Here is a 23717-nt window from a genome sequence, read left to right on the forward strand (position 1 = left end):
TGCACTAGATATCGGGGGTAACATTTTATGAACAATATTTTAATGAATTATAATTTTTAAAAGAGCAAAATATAATTCGAGCATCTTTTATGGGATGAGAATATAACTTTCTTCATATAAAAAAACAACTGTAGCATAACTCAAACTTTTAAATATTACTCCCTCCGTTCCTTTATAACTGTCACTTTTACAGAATTTTTTTGTTTCTAATTAACTGTCACTTTCAAAGTTCAATGTAACATTAAATGTTGTTTTTTCTATTATGCCCTTAGTAATTTATTGGAGAGAGAGAAATATATGAAATATGATTAAGGATATTATAGGCAAAACATAAGTTATTGTATCAAAAGTAGTGAAATACATTTAGTGTTTTGGTTTGTGTAAAAAGTTAAAATGTGACAATTAAAAAGGAATAGAGGGAGTATAATTTAAGTCTACATATATAATTTAATATTAGAATCTATAAATACAAATTCTTTTTGACGAAATAAATTATTTATCATATAGTATTATTTGTTTTTTCTATGTCTATGTATCTGAATAGAGTTGAATGAAACAGTTACTTAGACATAAATGCTTACAGACAGTTACAAGAAAGGTACCGAAGACTTTGAGTTGTCTAGCCCTAAAACCATTGTTATAAATTTTGTAAGGCACTTGGAGGACATAGAAAGTGGATACTCATGCACAACATTCTATTGGAGACACCTATCGTTGACTCATTGAATTAAAAGGTGAAGAAGTTATCATTTTCAAAACTCATTTTTTGACTGAATCTTGAAAAATATTTTCACTCTTTTTATTTTACTTTAACTTGTATAGTGCTCTCATATATGTTGTAGTGTGATATTGCTTTAAGAAGGACATTCAAGAGGTTTGAGAAATAAAAAAAGGATACATACAAATTACAAATCAGAGGATGGCCCGTAAGGTGAGAAAATCTATATGTCCTCATTTTTTTTTCCTATTCCGTTTTTTTAAATTAATATTTGTTTTTGTCTCTCTTCAAGTTTGGTGTATAGAGTGTTAATCTTATTTTCTGTTGTTAATGTTGAATAATATTGTCAAAAAAAATGTTAAATTCCTTTTCACAAAATGTTGAATCATGTTATACTGTATATTCATTTTGCTTAATCTTGGTTTCTCATATATAATTCGATTTTGGCTCTTAGTTATTTCACTCTCACCATTCCTAATTATAAGTAAAAAAAATGAGTTAAAGAAAGTTGATGGAGCAAATGCATAAAACTTTCTTTGACATTTTTGCTTATATAATTAAGAAGAGGGGAGTATTTTTTTTTTTTTTTTAATATAGAGCATAGTGAATGAATTTGCTAGATACATTGCATACAATGTTGTGTTTCAAGACAGGAGAATGAGGTAGAGACGAGGAGAGGTTTTGAACAGTTCACAAAATATGAATAAATTTGGTTTAAAAATATTGTGGTGGGGTCATTTTATTCGAGACACCGACAAATATTAAATATGAACACACTATTTAGTTGATATTCAAACTTTAATTTATCACGTTGTGCGAGATTAACAAATTGTACAAATGTCTATGCTTGACCTATTTTCGTTTGGTCGGGTAGAAGGTTAATATTCCTCCACTTTGACTTTTATGAACTATCCAACACGGCTATTCAAACTAACTCATTATAACCAACATAGCGTGATGCAAGTGATGGAAACTTGAGTCCCTTAACCATTTGGTCTAAAGTTCAATTCTTAACTTTGATTTATATAAGAAATAAATTGGCACGTTGGTCCACGGTGTAAACATATAGGCGGAACTTCCATTCGACCAAAAACAGAAAAGGAGGCCATGATTTAATTTTTAATTGATGCGTATGGAGTAACATTTGTTAGAAGATATTAGATCATTAAATGAATCTGCATAGCTTGAAAGATTGGTCTCTAACTTTCGATTTGGAGATACTATCAAATACGAATTCTAAATATATACAATTATTCGGTGGATTCTATGCGCCACATAAAAGGAAATAATATCATTGACCAACATCGCCTCAAATTAATGCGGTTGTAACAACATGACATGGTCCGTGAGTCAGTAGGCGTTCCTCCACGCAAAGAGGTTCGCCAAGACACACGTGTAAAGTAGGAAGTGGAGTCCATTTCAGCATAGCTGAACACACTACTTCAAATTTTGTGTCGAATTTCATAAGAAATTGATCTCGCTTGCTGACCTCATACACTTGTTTAACAGCAGCACGGGCGAGTGAGAAACATCTAACTGTAAAATGGTTGAATGCTCAAAATAATAGTCTTGAATCGAAAGATTCCCTTGAAGGTAATTTGCGTTGTTGAGCACCAACTGAAACAGTTTAGCGGCATTGTGCTGATTATAAACATGTTTCAGATAGTCCCGCATTTTCTTAGCAGTAGAAAAGGAATGCAGTTTATTCATCACTTGAGGGTCAATCGAAGCTAGAATCCAAGTTATAATCTGAGTGTCCTTTCTATGCCACGCTGCCATCAACATTGCGTCACAAGCCTTTGAATTGAACCTCCCGTGCTGCATAATTTTTGCTGGTAAAGCGAACACAAAAATTATCCTTCGACTTCTCTGTCAACATGCTGCATGATTTGAGAAACTGATTTGAGAGTTTCTTTGTCCTACCACTACTAGAAAAAATAAAATTAGTGACAAAATAACAAAAAAATGATTACTCTTGCACTTGTTTATAATAATTCATTTCATTAATTGATTTTTAATTTGAATAGGTGTTTGAACTTGATAAACACGAGGAGGAGAGTATCAATCCTTGCACAAGAGATGGATCAATTGATTATTATGGAAAACCAGCTATAAAAGCTAGAACAGGTGGATGGAAGAGTGCCTCATTGCTGTTAGGTATCCACATACTTCTGGAATCACATTTCATGTCGTTGTTAGGTTGGAAATAGTATCTATATTTCATCGGTATAAACAAGATAATCATTGGAGACTTTTTTTTGTACACAAATATTTTTGTACAATCAAAGTTGGACAACTTCCGCGATAAACTTTTAAAGTGGTTAACGCAGTTCATATAAGATGGTTAGTGGATTCACCAAGTGTTAAAACTCATTAACCACTGTTATACCCTAATTTTGGACCTAAAAATACTTGTTTAATTCTTCTTTTCTTGCATTATAAGTCATTTGATATGTCTCTGATCAATTGCATCTTTCTCTGCATTTTATTTCAATGTTATTTGCAAAATTCACATAAAAGGGTATTTTAGTCATTTCCTGCATTCAACTCATTTTAATCTTGGAAAATTGTTTGAGTCTTTCCTTGTCTCAATCTCATGTCAAAATTCATTTCAAAAAATATCAGTTAGGTCATTTTTAGTCAATTTAGCCCCTAGGGGCATTTTAGTCATTTCCTGTGTTAAAATTTCTTTCAGTCTTTTAAAAATTTGTTTGAGTCTTGTCAAATAGTTTGAATAAGTCTTCATTTCCATTCTATGTCAAAATCTATTTTTAAATTGCATTTGAAGTCATTTTGAGTCAGTTTTGCCCCTAGGGGCATTTTAGTCTTTTCATGTGTTAAAACCCTGTTTAAATTCTAAAAAATTGTCTCTGAGTCTTTTAATTCGCTTGTATAAATTCTTGCTTTAATCCCTTGTTAAAAATCATTTTAAAATTGCATTTGAGTCGTTTTTAGTCGTTTTAGTCCCTAGGGGCGTTTTGGTCATTTCACATAATATTTCTGATTCGTTTTAATCTGCTTTGTTGATTTTAATCGTCTCATTTTACGTTAATTTTCAATTTACTTTTTCAATTCAATTTTTGTTTTAATTTTCATTTTAGTCCGCGCACTTTTGTTATTTACATTTTAATCCCTTTTAAGTTTGTTAGAGTCCAAGTGCCATGTGTCCAAATACTATTGGTCCTTAAGAGTTTGTTACAAGTCTAGTGCCACATGTCTCATTCCAATTGGTCCAAGCATTTCCACATCACCTATAAATAGGTCAAAGTTGGTCAAGGTTCAGTCAACTAATCATTTTTACACCAAAAATTCCAAAAAATCATTTTTTTTTAATTATTTTTCTCTCCCATTTTTCTCTCATCTTCAACAACCTCTAACTAACTTTTCCTCCATCTTCAACAACCTCTAACTAACTTTTCCTCCACCCTAACCAACCTAAACCACCACTTCCTCCACCCTAACCAACCTAAACCACCACTTCAACCACCTCTAACCACCACAACACCACCACAACTTCACCAAAAAACCTCCATCAACAATATCTCCAAGCCGCCGCAATCACTACCATTCAAATCACAAAGAACCTTCTTCACACACTTATCATTTTCACGTTCTTTCTTTTCTTCACTCTCTCACGAAGAAACGAATCAAACACCAATAACAATGGCGTCACCATCTTAAACAACGCAATTCACAACAACGGTGACGAAACGGAATCGAAGCAAGAACGAAGCTGCAACACGCAAACAACAAATCACCAGAACAGAAACACGCGAGCAAGAAGGTTCAATATATCAGAATTGCATTCAAGAGTTTCAAGTTCGTAACAGAAAAAAAATCGAAACTGAAAGGAAGAAGCATAGCGGAATCAATTCAAACGGTGAAGAGAAAGCAAGCTCAAAGCAAAGGATGAGGGGATCGAATTCAGCAAGCCGAACGGAAGCGAATTGAGGATTCGTCCTTTTTCTTTTCAACGTTCACGTCGGAGCAAGGGGACTGGAATTGTGAGAAGATCCTGGACGAAATTGCAACTAGAAAGGTAAAAAGATCCTTCAAATTCCTTTCTTTGTCAAATTCTATGTGTTTGTGGTTGTTGGATTTAAGTTGTTTTGGAATTGAATCCATGGAAATTAGTTTCAAATCTGAGAAAGGGATAGAAATATGAGTATTGGTAGTGTGTTTTAGTGGAGAGGCGAGTTTACTCCCTGGATGCCGACGCCGGAAAATCCAAACTCGCCGGTAAGGAAGGCTGGGGACGGTTCCTGTTAGGTTGAGAGAGAGGGAGGCATACGGCTGTACTTAGGATGAAGAAGAAGGAGTACGTGTGCCTTCTTTCTCAAAGATAGTTTATTTCTTTAGTTAATCCACTATCCATGAACCCTTGAAACCATGATCCATACCCGCCACCCATACCCATGACCCTGCGGGCTTATTCAAAAGCCCATCTGTCTTCTTTTGGTTGTTCCAGATTTGCTATATTCACCCCCCATTCCTGCATATTCTTGATGTTTTTTTGGCTATTTACACCCCCCGCATGTTTCAAAATCTTTGATAAAATTCCTAAAAAAATTTCATGTATTCTTGATCATTTTCTTGACATTTTTTTGGTGTTTTTTATGTGTTAAATCTTGGTTAAAAAATATGTAGTATTTTCTTGTTAAAAGTTTACCATTTTTTGTTGAAAATTGTGAAATTTTACATGTGTTTGTGTCTAAAAATTCTCTAAAAAATTCCAAAAAAATTCATACATATTTCTTGATAGTTTTGTGGTATTTTTGCGATAATTGTTGCATGTTAAAATTGATAAAAATATATGTGGAGTGTTCTTGTGATTTTATGTTACTTTTTGATAATTTCTTGTGAAAATTTTGCATGATCTTGGCCCTTAATCTTGAGTATTTGATATGGAACCTTGTTATATGAATTTTATGAAAATTGTGACTTTGAATCCATGAAATTGGTGCTGTTTGTGAATATGTCATTAATGCCTTGTGCTCCAAGTTTTGTATGTGAATAAATAATGTGGAATTTGCCTAATTTTTGTCTTAAATGCTTGGTAGTGTATATTCCTTTAATCCTCTTTGTGAAAATTGAATTGAAATTCTTCGGAAACCCTTTGAAGTATGAGGATTATAGGTCATATTCAAGCCTTGCATTGGTGATGATTTTTTAGGCCTATTTCACATTTGTTTTTGCTTGTTTTTCTTATGTTAATTTTCTTACTTTTGGTTATGGTAGCTTTGACTTGCTTTATATTTTGTGCTACTAACTTTTTTGTTTCATGTTTCATACATCATAAGCATTCCATATCTCATCTCTTTCTCCACTTTAATTTCTTGCACTTTAAGTTTTACCAAGACTTAGAATGTAATGCTTAGGACTTTTTGTACTTTACTTTCATGCAATTTTTAATTTCTTGGCAAAGAGGCCATAGAATGTATCTAGGGTATGATGTAAAGGACAATGGACTCTAATGATGTACACCGACACAAGCACCGACACATGCACACACATCACCTTAGAAATAGTTAGAATATGCATGTTTAGATGTATGTCTAGGATTGTATGTTTAGATGAATGTTTAGGCTTTATACTTAGAAAAAATCAATTTTCCAAACAAATGTGAACAACTTCACTCAAACCATTTTCCAAATAAACCTTGGGATCCAAAATCCCATTGTATTTTCTTTTTCATTTTCTTAATCAAATTTCAATGAAAATAATCAAACTTAGACCACATTTTGCAAATGACTAATTCAACCTCACAATTTCCCAATCTCATGCCCTTGAGGCCTCTTTCTATTCTTCAAAATCCATTTTCAAACTTAAAATCAACCAACAAAAACAAAAACATTTTTTGAGAGAGAACTACGGTGGATTTGATCCCTTAATCGGGTACGTAGGCAAGGAACAAAATTCCTTCAATTCAATTAAAATAAAAATTCAAACACATTCTTCTCCCTCCAATTCTTCACTTAGTAACTTTTAGGTGTAAATAACATTTTCAAATAGCATTTAAAAATAAAGCGCGCGCGTAGAAATTAAAGACGGTTCCTATAGGTTACTATAGTCGTTATGGGTGCCTAACACCTTCCCGTAGCGAAAACAACTCCCGGACCTCGATTCTCAAGGGTTTTGCTTACTTTTTCCCTTCCCAAGAAAAAATAAGATATCACCGGTTTAAAAGGTTCAAACGTAATCAATGTTTGACACCCGAAAACCAAGATAAAACAGCTGGCGACTTCACTGGGGAGATTCGAGAGTTACGCCTAGTCTTTATTTCCACGCTTGCGCTTTCGTTTTTACTTGCTTCTTTTACTTGCTTTCCTATGTGAATAAATGTTTAAATTCTTGCAAACGTGTGGGGTGAGAATATCAAAAGTCCTGCACCCGGGCTGAGTGAACTTAGGATTTAGGAGGGATATAATCGACAATTCATTCCGGGGGTTGCCTCGTGTTTTGGATTATGCGATCAATCCCACATAGCTGAGGCATTTTGGGGGTGATGTTGTCAGCGCGTGTTGTCGCGTTTAGGCATTTTACTTCTAATTGTTCTATGACGCTATGAACTGTAGATAACCGAACCCATCCATGGCCATTTTCTAGGATGTAGTGCAGAGGCTAAACCGAGTGTTGTCTCGAGTTTTAGTCGTCACGCGATACTACACTCAAGTTAGACCTTCCACGGATAATCATGGAGCGAGTGTTGTCTCGTGACACCATGATATACGTCGGAGAGGTTGCAACTTGGGAACCTATTTTAGAACCCGGTTACTATTATCCTAAAGCCCTAGTTTCACCGGACACCGTGTCCACCCATGACTCCTCGACTTTGAACTTCAACCCACCATGTTTTCTCCGAACTTGAACATAATCATGCATTCATGCATACATGCATAAACTTTTTTCCATGCATTTATTGGAGGATTTAGACAAGTCATCTTTTGAACATCACGGATGTGAACACCAAGTGATACCATCTCAACTAAACTTCTAGTTTTGCTCAAGATCTTCAAATAAAACCGTGTTTCTCCGTGATGTTCACAACCACTTTGAACAAGTCTTCTGACATAAAAAAGAGTCTTTTTGCATTTGCATATCATGCATCATATGCATCACTCATCGGTCACAAATGGCTTCCCGTGCTCATTGTCTCCTGGTTTTGTCCGCCGCAGTCTGAAAAGTGGCTCGTGCTCGCAAGATAGAGTTCATCAAACAAGATTTCACAAGAGAAGAAACATGGCTAACCTTGAGGAAGAGAATGCCAGCCCCTCGGGCCAGCCCATTGAAGAGTCTAATCTGGACGAAATTTTGAGGCTCATCAAAAAGAGTGACTATAAGATTGTAGACCAGCTGCTGCAAACTCCACCAAAGATATCCATCTTGTCTCTTCTCTTGAGCTCAGAAGCTCACAGGAAAGTGTTGATGAAGATACTAGAACAGGCTTATGTTGATCATGAAGTCTCTGTGGATCAGTTCGATGGAATAGTGGGTAACATTACTGCTTGCAATAACTTGGGATTTGGTGATGATGAGCTCCCCGACGCAGGGAAACACCACAACTTGGCTCTGCATATCTCAGTACATTATAGATCTGACATGATATCCAACGTGCCGGTGGACACTGGATCATCTTTGAATGTAATGCCTGAATCCACACTAAGGCAATTGAGCCATCATGGAATCTCTCTGAAGGGAAGCAGCTACTTGGTTAAGGCTTTCGACGGATCTCGCAAAGATGTTCTTGGGGAAGTAGACTTGCCAATCACCATTGGTCCTGAGACATTTCAAATTACTTTCCAGGTCATGGACATCAATGCTTCTTACAGTTGTCTCCTCGGAAGACCGTGGATTCACGATGCTGGAGCAGTAACTTCCACTTTGCATCAAAAGCTCAAGTTCATGAGGAACGGTAAGATTGTCACTGTACATGGTGAAGAAGCATATCTGGTTAGCCAAGTATCATCTTTCTCTTGTGTTGAAGCAGGGTCCGCTGAAGGGACGTCGTTTCAAGGCTTGACCGTTGAGGGTGCAGAACCCCGGAGGGCTGGTACTGCTATGGCTTCACTGAAAGACGCCCAGAAGGCCGTTCAAGCAGGGCAAGCTGCTGGCTGGGGCAAAGTAATTCAGATTCTGGAAAACAAGCGTAAAGAGGGCCTTGGATTCTCTCCAACTTCCGGTGTTTCAAAGGGAACCTTCTACAGTGCTGGGTTCATCAATGCTATTGCTGAAGATGCTGCTGAAAGAAGCCACGTGCCTACATTTGTTATACCAGGAGGCACTGTGAGAAATTGGGAAGCCATTGATGTTCCTTTAGTCATGCATGCTTCCATGTAATGTGTCTTGTTGCTCATGTTTCTTCGTTTTCAAAATAACAATCCTTTCGCTCTGCCCAAGGCGAAAGTGATATCATTGTAAGGGCGTGTTTGTTTCGGCATTGCCGTTATCAATAAAAGTTGTCGTTTTTCTCACGACTCTTTGTATTTTCTTATTAATTTCAAAAATCTGCATAGAAAACATTTTTCTAAAAATCATCCCAATCATATTATGCAGATTGAACCACAATAAACCCGTTGAACACAGTGACCCTATGGTTCCTCCAAATTTTGAATTCCCTGTATATGAAGCTGAAGATGAAGATGATGATGAAGAGATACCGTATGAGATCACGCGACTGCTTGAACAAGAAGGAAGAGCCATTCAGCCTCACCAGGAAGAGATTGAACTCATTAACCTGGGTACTGAAGGAAACAAGCGAGAGATCAAGATTGGTGCTGCACTCGAGCCAGAAGTGAAAAAGAAGATCACTCAGCTTCTCCATGAGTATCCAGATGTCTTTGCATGGTCCTATGAAGATATGCCGGGTCTAGATCCCAAGATTGTGGAACATCGGATACCGACAAGACCTGAATGTCCTCCTGTCAAATAGAAATTGAGAAGGTCTCGTCCAGACATGGCTCTTAAGATCAAGGCTGAAGTACAAAAGCAAATTGATGCGGGTTTCCTCATGACAGCTGAATATCCTGAGTGGATTGCCAACATTGTACCAGTACCAAAGAAAGATGGGAAAGTTCGAATGTGTGTTGATTACAGAGATCTGAACAAAGCCAGTCCGAAAGATAATTTCCCATTGCCTCATATTGACGTCCTTGTTGACAGTACTGCTCAATCCAAAGTGTTCTCCTTCATGGATGGTTTCTCTGGTTATAATCAGATACGAATGTCTCCTGAAGATAGAGAAAAGACGTCCTTCATCACTCCGTGGGGAACGTTCTGTTATAAAGTAATGCCGTTTGGCTTGATAAATGCTGGTGCTACCTATCAAAGGGGTATGACCACTCTGTTTCATGATATGATTCACAAAGAGATTGAAGTATATGTTGATGATATGATTGTGAAATCAAGTGACGAAGAGCAGCATGTTGTGTATTTGAAAAAGATGTTTGAAAGATTGAGAAAGTACAAGCTGCGGTTGAATCCTAACAAGTGCACATTCGGTGTACGATCTGGAAAGTTGCTAGGCTTCATTGTCAGCCAAAGAGGCATTGAAGTTGATCCTGACAAAGTCCGAGCCATCAGAGAGATGCCGGCCCCTCAAACTGAGAAGCAAGTCAGAGGTTTCCTCGGACGTCTGAATTATATTTCAAGATTCATATCTCACATGACTACCACTTGTGGACCAATTTTCAAATTGCTCAGAAAGAATCAGCCTGTTGTGTGGAATGATGAATGCCAGGAAGCTTTTGATAGCATTAAAGAATATCTGTTAGAGCCACCTATCCTTGTCCCACCAGTGGAAGGAAGGCCCTTGATTATGTATCTGTCAGTGTTAAATGATTCAGTGGGTTGTGTTCTCGGTCAACAAGATGAGACTGCTAAGAAAGAACATGCTATCTACTATCTGAGCAAGAAGTTCACCGACTGTGAGACTCGGTATGCGATGCTTGAAAAGACTTGTTGTGCTTTAGCCTGGGCTGCCAAACGCCTGCGTCATTATATGGTGAATCATACAACTTGGTTGATATCCCGAATGGATCCAATCAAGTACATCTTTGAAAAGCCTGCTGTTACTGGAAAGATTGCACGTTGGCAAATGTTGTTGTCTGAATACGATATTGTGTATAAAGCTCAGAAAGCAATCAAAGGAAGTATCCTTGCTGAGCATCTTGCTTGTCAACCTCTTGATGATTACCAGCCAATTAAGTTTGATTTCCCTGATGAAGAAATTATGTATCTGAAAGCAAAAGACTGTGAAGAGCCACTGATCAATGAAGGGCCAGATCCCAATAGCAAGTGGGGATTGGTGTTTGATGGTGCTGTTAATGTTTATGGTAAAGGAATTGGGACCATCATTGTAACTCCGCAGGGGCACCACATTCCTTTTACCGCTCGAATAACCTTTGACTGCACAAACAACATAGCTGAATATGAAGCATGCATCTTGGGCATTGAAGAAGCCCTTGATCTGAGAATTAAACACCTTGACATCTATGGAGATTCTGCACTTGTTATTAATCAGATAAAGGGTGAATGGGAGACTCATCATGAGAAGCTAATCCCATACCGTGACTATGCAAGACGTCTGTTGACATACTTTACAAAGGTTGAATTGCACCACATCCCTCGGGATGAAAACCAGATGGCTGATGCTCTCACTACTTTGTCTTCCATGTTTCGTGTGAATCACTGGAATGATGTGCCCGTAATCAAAGTGCAGCGTCTTGATAGACCCGCTCATGTGTTTACCATTGAAAATATGCCGGATCAAGCTGATGGAGATGTGAATGGTAAAAAGCCTTGGTACTACAACATCAAGCAATTCTTGAAGAATCGTGAATATCCACCTGGTGCTTCCAACAGGGATAAAAAGACTTTGAGACGATGGGCTAGCAGATTCCTTCTGGACGGAGAAATCCTATACAAGAGGAACTATGACATGGTCTTGTTGAGATGTGTTGATTAACAAGAAGCTGAGAAATTGATGCATGATGTACATGACGGTACCTTTGGGACCCATGCTTCGGGTCACGCCATGTCAAGAAAACTGTTAAGAGCCGGCTATTACTGGATAACTATGGAACGTGACTGCAACAGACATGCCAAAAGATGCCACAAATGTCAAGTTTATGCTGACAAGATTCATGTGCCTCCACATGCTCTCAATGTTATATCTTCCCCATGGCCTTTCTCTATGTGGGGCATTGACATGATCGGAAGAATTGAACTGAAGGCTTCCAATGGACATCGTTTCATTCTGGTGGCAATTGACTACTTCACCAAGTGGGTTGAAGCTGCTTCCTATGCAAATGTGACCAAGCAAGTGGTTGTCAAGTTTATCAAGAATAACATCATCTGTCGATATGGTGTTCCCAACAAAATTATCACTGACAATGGTTCCAATCTGAACAATAGCATGATGCAAGCTTTATGTGAAGAATTCAAGATTGAACATCACAACTCTTCTCCTTATAGACCTCAGATGAATGGTGCAGTTGAGGCCGCTAACAAAAACATCAAGAAAATTGTTCAGAAGATGGTCACTACTTACAAAGACTGGCATGAAATGCTACCATTTGCCTTGCATGGTTACCGTACTACAGTGCGCAGTTCAACCGGGGCAACTCCTTTCTCTCTGGTATATGGCATGGAAGCAGTTCTCCCCCTGGAAGTGGAGATTCCATCTCTTCGAGTGATCATGGAAGCAAAGTTAACTGAGGCTGAATGGTGTCAAAGTCGGTATGATCAATTGAATCTGATTGAAGAGAAACGTATGAATGCTATGACTCATGGACAGTTGTATCAAGTACGAATGAAGAATGCTTTTGACAAGAAAGTCCGACCTCGAGAATTCAAGGAAGGCGAACTTGTATTGAAAAGAAGGATAAGTCAGCAACCCGACCCAAGGGGCAAGTGGACACCTAACTACGAAGGTCCTTATGTTGTCAAGAAGGCTTTCTCTGGTGGTGCTTTGATTCTTACACACATGGATGGTGTTGAACTCCCAAATCCTGTTAATGCCGATATAGTCAAGAAATACTTTGTCTAAAAAGAAAAGAACAGCGTGGTAGGTCGAAAACCCGAAAGGGCGGCCTAGGCAAAAATGCGCTTCCCGGTGGATCGAAAACCCGAAAGGGCGATCCAGGCAAAAGTTAGGGACAAAAAAAATGAATATGAAAGAGCTCGCTGAGATTGTACGCAACTCAGGCAAGAATGAGCGCCTCGATGAGCCGAAAACCCGAAAAGGCGGTTCATGCAAAAATGAGGTCAATAAAAGACAAGTAACTATATCTGGCAAATCACCATCACCCCTTGGGGCATCTGCAACCGTCAATGATCGTCTTCATCAGAAGCTTCTGTACTTGTGAATTCAAAATTTCTATGAAATATAGCGGCCATCGTGTTTAATGTATCACCAACCAATAAAATTACCATTTTCCAAGCTTTGTAAATCCGTGAAGCCATGCCTTTGGCTGACTTTCACTCTTCTACATCAATTTGAGCCTTTCTATTGTTTGAAACTCTATTTTTCTTTCCACTTTCAATGCTATATACAAAACATTTTCTTTCTATTTTGATAATGTTAATGTCTGAAACAAACATTCTTGAAAATTAAAAATCTTTTTCTGTCTATTTTGAAAGCAAACCTGAGCAACAGGGTACATTTCAATGAAACATGCATGAATGAATGAATGTCAATGTCTATTTCAATACATGTTACAAGCAGGTTACTCCCCGAGATGATCTGTGGTCAATGGCAAGAATGAAAAAACAGAATGAAAATGAAAAATGAAAAATGAGAATAAAAAGCTCGCTAAGTTGAAAACCCGAAAGGGCGGCTTAGGCAAAAATGAGCACCCCGCTGATTGACAACCTATGAAGGCAATTCAGGCAAAAATGGGGCAATGAAGAGAATCTTATTCCCCGGTGAATCGAAAACCCGAAAGGGCGGTTCAGGCAAAAATGGGTTTGAAAATGAAAAATGAAAGAATGAAATATTGAAAAAGCATTGACCACAGATGCGAACATCCAATGTTTACCCAGCACTGACACGCCTAGCAACGGCGACCTGTATCCAAGGACTTTCCAAGGGTCCTCCTTTACAAGTTTCATTGCCCTCAGCCATGGTTTGGATACGTCTCCCAACGACGGTCTCTCCAAAGAGGTTTTCCCCTGTGAATATGTTGCAGCACGAGCCACTACGTGCCCAATCTTCCAATGTCTTGTCCATCTCTGTGAAACCTTCTCTGTCCAACTGCCAGCCAATCATGCATTTCAAGCATTTTATGTGCTCATACATCCAATAATCTTGCTATACCATACATACATGTTGCATATCCAACTTTCAACTGTCAACTGTCAAATTCAATCCAAATTCCAACTGTCAAATTCAATTTCAATTTCAATTTCAATTCCAATTCCAAATCCAATTCAATGTCAAAACTGTCAAATTCGAAGCAATTTCCAATTTCGATGTCAAACTGTCAAATTCGAAGCAATTTCCAATCTCAATTTCAAATCATGTCAAATGTCAAATTCGAAGCAATCTCAATTCCAATCATGTCAGCTGTCAAATTCGAAGCAATGTCAAATTCCAATTTCAATTCCAATTTCAATGACAATTTCCAATGTCAAACTCCAATGTCAATGTCAAATTCCAATTTCAATTCCAATTTCAATGACAATTTCCAATGTCAAACTCCAATGTCAATGTCAAATTCCAATTGCAATCCAATGTCAATGTTAATGTCAAATGTCAATGTCAATGTCAATGTTAATGTCAAATGCCAATGTCAATGTTAATGTCAAATGCCAATGTCAATGTCAATGTCAATGTTAATGTCAAATGCCAATGTCAATGTTAAATGCCAATGTCAATGTTAATGTCAAATGCCAATGCCAATGTCAATGTCAATGTCAATGTTAATGTCAATGTTAATGTCAATGTCAATGTCAATGTTAATGTCAAATGTCAATGTCAATATCAATGGTAATGTCAATGTCAATGTCAATTTCAATTTCCAAGCCAATGTCAATGTCAAGTGCCAATGTCAATGTCAATGTCAATGCCAATCCAATGTCAATGTCAATGCCAATTTCAATGTCAATGTCAATGTTAATGTCAAATGCCAATGCCAATGTCAATGTCAATGTTAATGTCAAATGCCAATGTCAATGTTAATGTCAAATGCCAATGTCAATGTCAATGTCAATGTTAATGTCAAATGCCAATGTCAATGTCAATGTCAATGTCAATGTTAATGTCAAATGCCAATGTCAATGTCAATATTAATGTCAAATGCCAATGTCAATGTTAATGTCAAATGCCAATGTCAAATGTCAAATGTCGATGTTAATGTCAAATGCCAATGTCAATGTCAAATGTCAATGTCAATATCCAATGTCAATGTCAATGCCAATGTCAATGTCAATGTCAATGCTGATGTCAATTTCAACTGTCAATTCAGTTCAAATCAATGTCAATTTACTTTTGGGCCAACAAAAATGGTCATGTCTATTTTCAAATCAAGTCAATGACAATTTACCCTCAATTGGTATCTTGTTAAACCAGACTTTCAATTTGTATCTTGTTACTGGTCAAGTGGCAAGTTCGATCCAAAGAACAGCTTGTACCTGCATATATGTCTATGTTTTCGGTCAAGTGGCAAGTTCGATCCAAAGAACAGCTTGTACCCGTTTCTTGTTTGTATTTCCGGTCAAGTGGCAAGTTCGATCCAAAGAACAGCTTGTACCCGTCTTTTGTTTGTATCTCTCGGTCAAGTGGCAAGTTCGATCCAAAGAACAGCTTGTACCTGTTTCTTGTTTGTATTTCCGGTCAAGTGGCAAGTTCGATCCAAAGAACAGCTTGTACCTGTTTCTTGTTTGTATCTCCTCGGTCAAGTGGCAAGTTCGATCCAAAGAACAGCTTGTACCCGTCTCTTGTTTGGGTCTCTCGGTCAAGTGGCAAGTTCGATCCAAAGAACAGCTTGTACCTGTCTAGTTGTTGCCCGTTCTTTCTACCTTGATGTCTATAAATCCCTTGGTGGTGTGACACAGCCCGTAGATTCCGGTTCGATTGTCTTGCATTCATAAATAAAATGTTGCATGGCATTCGTGTTTGTTTGAAAATCTGAAAGTGCATTTTGTTGCCCGTTCTTTCTACCTTGATGTCTATAAATCCCTTGGTGGTGTGACACAGCCCGTAGATTCCGGTTCGATTGTCTTGCATTCATAAATGAAATGTTGCATGGCATTCATGTTTTTGAAAATCTGAAAGCGTATTTTTATGTCCAAAAGCAGTGCAAATGTTAATATTTAAGTATCTTCGTCCCGTCAATTCTAAGACTTCGTCTCTTGACTCTCCGGACAAAGAAACTTAAATAGGGGCAGCTGTTATACCCTAATTTTGGACCTAAAAATACTTGTTTAATTCTTCTTTTCTTGCATTATAAGTCATTTGATATGTCTCTGATCAATTGCATCTTTCTCTGCATTTTATTTCAATGTTATTTGCAAAATTCACATAAAAGGGTATTTTAGTCATTTCCTGCATTCAACTCATTTTAATCTTGGAAAATTGTTTGAGTCTTTCCTTGTCTCAATCTCATGTCAAAATTCATTTCAAAAAATATCAGTTAGGTCATTTTTAGTCAATTTAGCCCCTAGGGGCATTTTAGTCATTTCCTGTGTTAAAATTTCTTTCAGTCTTTTAAAAATTTGTTTGAGTCTTGTCAAATAGTTTGAATAAGTCTTCATTTCCATTCTATGTCAAAATCTATTTTTAAATTGCATTTGAAGTCATTTTGAGTCAGTTTTGCCCCTAGGGGCATTTTAGTCTTTTCATGTGTTAAAACCCTGTTTAAATTCTAAAAAATTGTCTCTGAGTCTTTTAATTCGCTTGTATAAATTCTTGCTTTAATCCCTTGTTAAAAATCATTTTAAAATTGCATTTGAGTCGTTTTTAGTCGTTTTAGTCCCTAGGGGCGTTTTGGTCATTTCACATAATATTTCTGATTCGTTTTAATCTGCTTTGTTGATTTTAATCGTCTCATTTTACGTTAATTTTCAATTTACTTTTTCAATTCAATTTTTGTTTTAATTTTCATTTTAGTCCGCGCACTTTTGTTATTTACATTTTAATCCCTTTTAAGTTTGTTAGAGTCCAAGTGCCATGTGTCCAAATATTATTGGTCCTTAAGAGTTTGTTACAAGTCTAGTGCCACATGTCTCATTCCAATTGGTCCAAGCATTTCCACATCACCTATAAATAGGTCAAAGTTGGTCAAGGTTCAGTCAACTAATCATTTTTACACCAAAAATTCCAAAAAATCATTTTTTTTTAATTATTTTTCTCTCCCATTTTTCTCTCATCTTCAACAACCTCTAACTAACTTTTCCTCCATCTTCAACAACCTCTAACTAACTTTTCCTCCACCCTAACCAACCTAAACCACCACTTCCTCCACCCTAACCAACCTAAACCACCACTTCAACCACCTCTAACCACCACAACACCACCACAACTTCACCAAAAAACCTCCATCAACAATATCTCCAAGCCGCCGCAATCACTACCATTCAAATCACAAAGAACCTTCTTCACACACTTATCATTTTCACGTTCTTTCTTTTCTTCACTCTCTCACGAAGAAACGAATCAAACACCAATAACAATGGCGTCACCATCTTAAACAACGCAATTCACAACAACGGTGACGAAACGGAATCGAAGCAAGAACGAAGCTGCAACACGCAAACAACAAATCACCAGAACAGAAACACGCGAGCAAGAAGGTTCAATATATCAGAATTGCATTCAAGAGTTTCAAGTTCGTAACAGAAAAAAAATCGAAACTGAAAGGAAGAAGCATAGCGGAATCAATTCAAACGGTGAAGAGAAAGCAAGCTCAAAGCAAAGGATGAGGGGATCGAATTCAGCAAGCCGAACGGAAGCGAATTGAGGATTCGTCCTTTTTCTTTTCAACGTTCACGTCGGAGCAAGGGGACTGGAATTGTGAGAAGATCCTGGACGAAATTGCAACTAGAAAGGTAAAAAGATCCTTCAAATTCCTTTCTTTGTCAAATTCTATGTGTTTGTGGTTGTTGGATTTAAGTTGTTTTGGAATTGAATCCATGGAAATTAGTTTCAAATCTGAGAAAGGGATAGAAATATGAGTATTGGTAGTGTGTTTTAGTGGAGAGGCGAGTTTACTCCCTGGATGCCGACGCCGGAAAATCCAAACTCGCCGGTAAGGAAGGCTGGGGACGGTTCCTGTTAGGTTGAGAGAGAGGGAGGCATACGGCTGTACTTAGGATGAAGAAGAAGGAGTACGTGTGCCTTCTTTCTCAAAGATAGTTTATTTCTTTAGTTAATCCACTATCCATGAACCCTTGAAACCATGATCCATACCCGCCACCCATACCCATGACCCTGCGGGCTTATTCAAAAGCCCATCTGTCTTCTTTTGGTTGTTCCAGATTTGCTATATTCACCCCCCATTCCTGCATATTCTTGATGTTTTTTTGGCTATTTACACCCCCCGCATGTTTCAAAATCTTTGATAAAATTCCTAAAAAAATTTCATGTATTCTTGATCATTTTCTTGACATTTTTTTGGTGTTTTTTATGTGTTAAATCTTGGTTAAAAAATATGTAGTATTTTCTTGTTAAAAGTTTACCATTTTTTGTTGAAAATTGTGAAATTTTACATGTGTTTGTGTCTAAAAATTCTCTAAAAAATTCCAAAAAAATTCATACATATTTCTTGATAGTTTTGTGGTATTTTTGCGATAATTGTTGCATGTTAAAATTGATAAAAATATATGTGGAGTGTTCTTGTGATTTTATGTTACTTTTTGATAATTTCTTGTGAAAATTTTGCATGATCTTGGCCCTTAATCTTGAGTATTTGATATGGAACCTTGTTATATGAATTTTATGAAAATTGTGACTTTGAATCCATGAAATTGGTGCTGTTTGTGAATATGTCATTAATGCCTTGTGCTCCAAGTTTTGTATGTGAATAAATAATGTGGAATTTGCCTAATTTTTGTCTTAAATGCTTGGTAGTGTATATTCCTTTAATCCTCTTTGTGAAAATTGAATTGAAATTCTTCGGAAACCCTTTGAAGTATGAGGATTATAGGTCATATTCAAGCCTTGCATTGGTGATGATTTTTTAGGCCTATTTCACATTTGTTTTTGCTTGTTTTTCTTATGTTAATTTTCTTACTTTTGGTTATGGTAGCTTTGACTTGCTTTATATTTTGTGCTACTAACTTTTTTGTTTCATGTTTCATACATCATAAGCATTCCATATCTCATCTCTTTCTCCACTTTAATTTCTTGCACTTTAAGTTTTACCAAGACTTAGAATGTAATGCTTAGGACTTTTTGTACTTTACTTTCATGCAATTTTTAATTTCTTGGCAAAGAGGCCATAGAATGTATCTAGGGTATGATGTAAAGGACAATGGACTCTAATGATGTACACCGACACAAGCACCGACACATGCACACACATCACCTTAGAAATAGTTAGAATATGCATGTTTAGATGTATGTCTAGGATTGTATGTTTAGATGAATGTTTAGGCTTTATACTTAGAAAAAATCAATTTTCCAAACAAATGTGAACAACTTCACTCAAACCATTTTCCAAATAAACCTTGGGATCCAAAATCCCATTGTATTTTCTTTTTCATTTTCTTAATCAAATTTCAATGAAAATAATCAAACTTAGACCACATTTTGCAAATGACTAATTCAACCTCACAATTTCCCAATCTCATGCCCTTGAGGCCTCTTTCTATTCTTCAAAATCCATTTTCAAACTTAAAATCAACCAACAAAAACAAAAACATTTTTTGAGAGAGAACTACGGTGGATTTGATCCCTTAATCGGGTACGTAGGCAAGGAACAAAATTCCTTCAATTCAATTAAAATAAAAATTCAAACACATTCTTCTCCCTCCAATTCTTCACTTAGTAACTTTTAGGTGTAAATAACATTTTCAAATAGCATTTAAAAATAAAGCGCGCGCGTAGAAATTAAAGACGGTTCCTATAGGTTACTATAGTCGTTATGGGTGCCTAACACCTTCCCGTAGCGAAAACAACTCCCGGACCTCGATTCTCAAGGGTTTTGCTTACTTTTTCCCTTCCCAAGAAAAAATAAGATATCACCGGTTTAAAAGGTTCAAACGTAATCAATGTTTGACACCCGAAAACCAAGATAAAACAACCACCAATGTAAGTTCCTTAAGGCAAACCATAATATCCAGGTGCTCAACTACATGTAGATTTGAATACCTGGAAATTATGGTTAATCTCGATTCACGTCAAAATTCTTGGTTAATGAAGTTACGGTTATTGTTAGTTAATGAGTTTGACAATACATCCATGAACTATATACTGAATGTAACTAACTATCTATTTGAACTGTGTTGACCACATACATTGTTGTCGCAAAAATTGCTAAATTTTAATTGTTCACACTGCATTTGTAAAAACTTAATTCTACATGACCATGTAGCCTTTTTTTCACATGGAGGTAACACTAATTCTATTCCAAAACTTCCCTTCTGTTGGAGATATGTTAATGTATTATGAATATTTTTATTTCAAAACAGTGAATCAACTACTAGTTGCATTAGCTTTTACTGGAGTTGAGGTGAATTTGGTTCTGTTTGCGAAGTTAGTATTAAGACAAAGTAATGCTGAGTCTGCAAACACTTTTAGCAGATGGATGGGAACTACTTATTTCTTCTCTCTAATTGGAGCTTTTATTAGTGACTCATACTTGGGAAGATACCTCACCTGCATCATATTTCAAGTTGTGTTCAACATTGTAAGTATTCAAATGCTACTATGACTTAATATGATTGAATGAGCTTTTATTAAGGTAATAATTACATAATTTTGTATGCAAAAATCGCCTCGTTTGGTTCCTTAAACAATGCTGCAAGCCCTAAGGGCACTTGTTAGCATTTTTCATCGTTTATAAAACATGCAAACTACGATAGTTTCACTAAACCTAAAGTTCTATTTGATTTTTCTTTATGTAGGGATTGGTGATATTATCCTTATCAACTCACTTTCTTTTACTTAAACCTAAAGGTTGTGGAAAAATAGGGTTTCTATGTGATCCTCATTCACCACTTCATGTTGCAATACTTTACATATCGATATATCTAATAGCTTTAGGAAATGGAGCTGCTGATCCTGCTTTAGCAACATTTGGCTCGGATCAGTTTGATGAGGAAGAACCTAAAGAAGAAAAATCGAAGACCTTATTTTTCAGCTACTTTTATGTGGCGTTGAATCTAGGATCATTAGTAGCTGAAACAGTTTTGGCTTACATAGAGACTACAGGAAATTGGGTGCTTGGATTTTGGATATGTGCCGGTTGCGGTGGTTTTTCATTTCTTATTTTTAAGACTGGAACTCTTAGATATCGGCACATGAAGACGTCTCGAAACCCTATCTCGAGGTTTGCGCAAGTGTTTGTGTCTTCAATGAAGAAAATAAAATTTCAAGTGCCTGCAAATGGAGAAGGTCTCTACGATGTTCAAGAAGGGAGTGATCCTAGTGTTAGGAGAATGCACCACACTAATGGCCTCAGGTAAGTGTTTTAAGTGCATATTGGAAATGTTTATCATTGTTTTGCATTAAATTTCTTAGATAAATAGATTTCTTAGGCCAAATAGACTAGATTTCACTCAATACTTTAAGCAATGATTATCCTATTCATATAACTAAAATTCATCTACCAACACTTTGTTATTTGTAAATGTGAAAAAGTAGATATAAAGCTGAAATGATAAGGAAAAGCGGAAACCGAAATCCTCTGCATTTCTATTGGTTTGTTCGAGCTTATCTACTGACATAAGCACTTGTATGACAGTTAAGGAGGGCTTATGAAAACAACCTATGATATGTTCATAAGTTGTGTTCATCTTATTTCCATAAGTCCTCTAGAATAACTTATGAAAGATATTTGACGTTATTTCATCTTCTGTTATTATTGTAGTTTCTGCATAAGCACTTATACGATAAGCATTTATGCTGTGTGCGCTTAATTATAATGTTTATCCAAACAGGCCGTAAAAGGATAGATAAAATGTGGAAATGACTTCAACAAAACGTTTTCAATATTGTATTCATTTTTGTTGGTGACAAACAGGTTTCTTGATAGAGCTGCTGTTATTTCTACTAAAGAGAAGAACAAATTGCTAGAGAAAGCCGAAAATCCAAATCCTTGGAAACTCTGCACTGTGACACAAGTTGAAGAAGTGAAATGTATTTTGAGACTATTGCCGGTTTGGTTATGCACCATCTTCTCCTCCGTCGTCTTCATACAAATGCTTTCTCTATTCGTCGAGCAAGGTTCAACGATGAACAGAAAATTTTACAAGTTTGAAATCCCTCCTGCTAGCATGACAGCATTCGACATCATTAGCACATCAGCATTCATCATGTTATTCGACATTCTCATTGTTCCATTATACGTGAAAGTCATCAAAAGAGATCCGAAACTTCCTAGCGAACTACAAAGAATCGGAATCGGACTATCCATTACAATACTAGCCTTGATTGTCGCCGGTTTCGTAGAAAGGAAAAGGCTCGAGTTTGCTAGCAAAGACGGAAAAGAGACGAGTTCTTTGAGTATCTTTTGGCAAATACCACAATATGTGCTTGTAGGAGTAGCAGAAGCATTTGTATATGTAGCACAAATGAACTTTTTTACAGCACAAGCACCAGATGGATTGAAAAGCTTGGGAATGGGGTTATCGATGTCTTCATCGGCACTTGGTAGTTATGTCGCCAACACGATTTTGACCGTCGTAATGAAAATCACTTCGACTCACGGACGTCCTGGTTGGGTTTCACCTAATCTAAATGATGGTCATTTAGATTGGTTTTTCTTCTTGTCAGCATGTTTAACTGGTATTAATTTGATATTTTATATTGTATGTGCAAGAAGATATAAGATGATAGAATTGGAGAAAAGAGAAGAGGCAAAGGAAGAGGAAGTTGTGAATTGATTTGAGAGTATGGAAGCAAAAACTTTGGTGGCAGAAGGTGAGGTAGCAAGGAAAGAAAATAGAGTGATATTTGTCACATGGTTTTTTTTGGACTATGTTTTTATACTTTTTAGTTTTATATGGAAACAGATTCTTAAAAATGCTAGACATTAAATATTGGTATAGAGCCTGAAAACTTGTAGTCCAATTGATACTGGAAAGTTGTAGACTTGCAGGGATGAAAATTGGCATGGTTGAAGTTATGTGGTCTATCTTATGGTATATCTATTTTAGTTTAATTTGTATTTATTATTGAACCTTTTAATCAGTTCTTATTCATTTTTAATAAGATTAAATATATCTGTGGTAAAAAGAATTGAAAATTTTGTCACTTCTCTTTTTCTGAAAAAGCCCTTGCATTAGAGTTTTTCTGTACTGAAATTCTAAAAAAAAAATGACTGAGATCTCAATAGTGTTTCATGCATGGCGAGGGATGTAGGCCGAATCCAGATTCCAGATAAATGTATCTTAATTTTATTGTGTTATATACCATCTGAACATATCTATATTGAAGGATTTAGTGTTTTCACTCAGAATTTTCAAGGTACAGTTTCAAACACATCGCGTGTTGACGAAGCTGTCACCGCAGTTTCAAACCCATGTTTACAATTTCATGATAGTTTTAGTCACAATGTGTGTGTAAGGGCGTGCGCGCGCAAGCCTGTCCAGTGCAATTTTAACACTTTGATGAGACAATCCAATTCTTTAACCCTTTGTTTAAGGAAGAAAAAAAACTGAAATATCTCTTTTATCAACCTTGCAAACTAAAAATAGTTTTCCATGTCATGACCTGCGGCCACAAAACTTAACAGGTGCAATTTCTCGCATAGATCAATCAGCTTTAGACTACATAGGGCAGCCTAATGCACAAGGATCACATCAGGTAGAGTCTGAGGATAGATATACGCAGTCGTAT

At 36.6% G+C, this 23717-nt stretch overlaps 1 protein-coding gene and 1 pseudogene across 1 annotated transcript; one reads left to right on the forward strand and one right to left on the reverse strand.

Moving 5' to 3' along the window:
- The first annotated feature begins 793 nt into the window (after positions 1-793).
- LOC146927139 (protein NRT1/ PTR FAMILY 7.3-like) lies at positions 794-23023 on the forward strand. The gene is made up of 5 exons (XM_085700507.1): positions 794-931; positions 2746-2875; positions 20348-20565; positions 20783-21339; positions 21901-23023. The coding sequence occupies exons 1-5, from the start codon at positions 920-922 to the stop codon at positions 22760-22762; spliced, it is 1779 nt and encodes a 592-aa protein (XP_085556633.1). The 5' UTR covers positions 794-919; the 3' UTR covers positions 22763-23023.
- LOC146927140 (uncharacterized) lies at positions 1904-2679 on the reverse strand (annotated as a pseudogene).
- Positions 23024-23717: the final 694 nt, after the last annotated feature.

Source organism: Medicago sativa, chromosome 4 (assembly GCF_051527215.1).
Source record: "Medicago sativa cultivar Bolivia chromosome 4, Bolivia_mono, whole genome shotgun sequence".
Taxonomy (NCBI): domain Eukaryota; kingdom Viridiplantae; phylum Streptophyta; class Magnoliopsida; order Fabales; family Fabaceae; genus Medicago; species Medicago sativa.

What these genes read in the sequence shown, in the direction of transcription:
- LOC146927139 (XM_085700507.1), top strand. An exon ending in GAGTGCCTCATTGCTGTTAG is followed by an intron (nt 2,876 to 20,347) that starts GTATCCACATAC and finishes ATTTCAAAACAG; the next exon opens with TGAATCAACTACTAGTTGCA. An exon ending in CACCACACTAATGGCCTCAG is followed by an intron (nt 21,340 to 21,900) that starts GTAAGTGTTTTA and finishes GGTGACAAACAG; the next exon opens with GTTTCTTGATAGAGCTGCTG.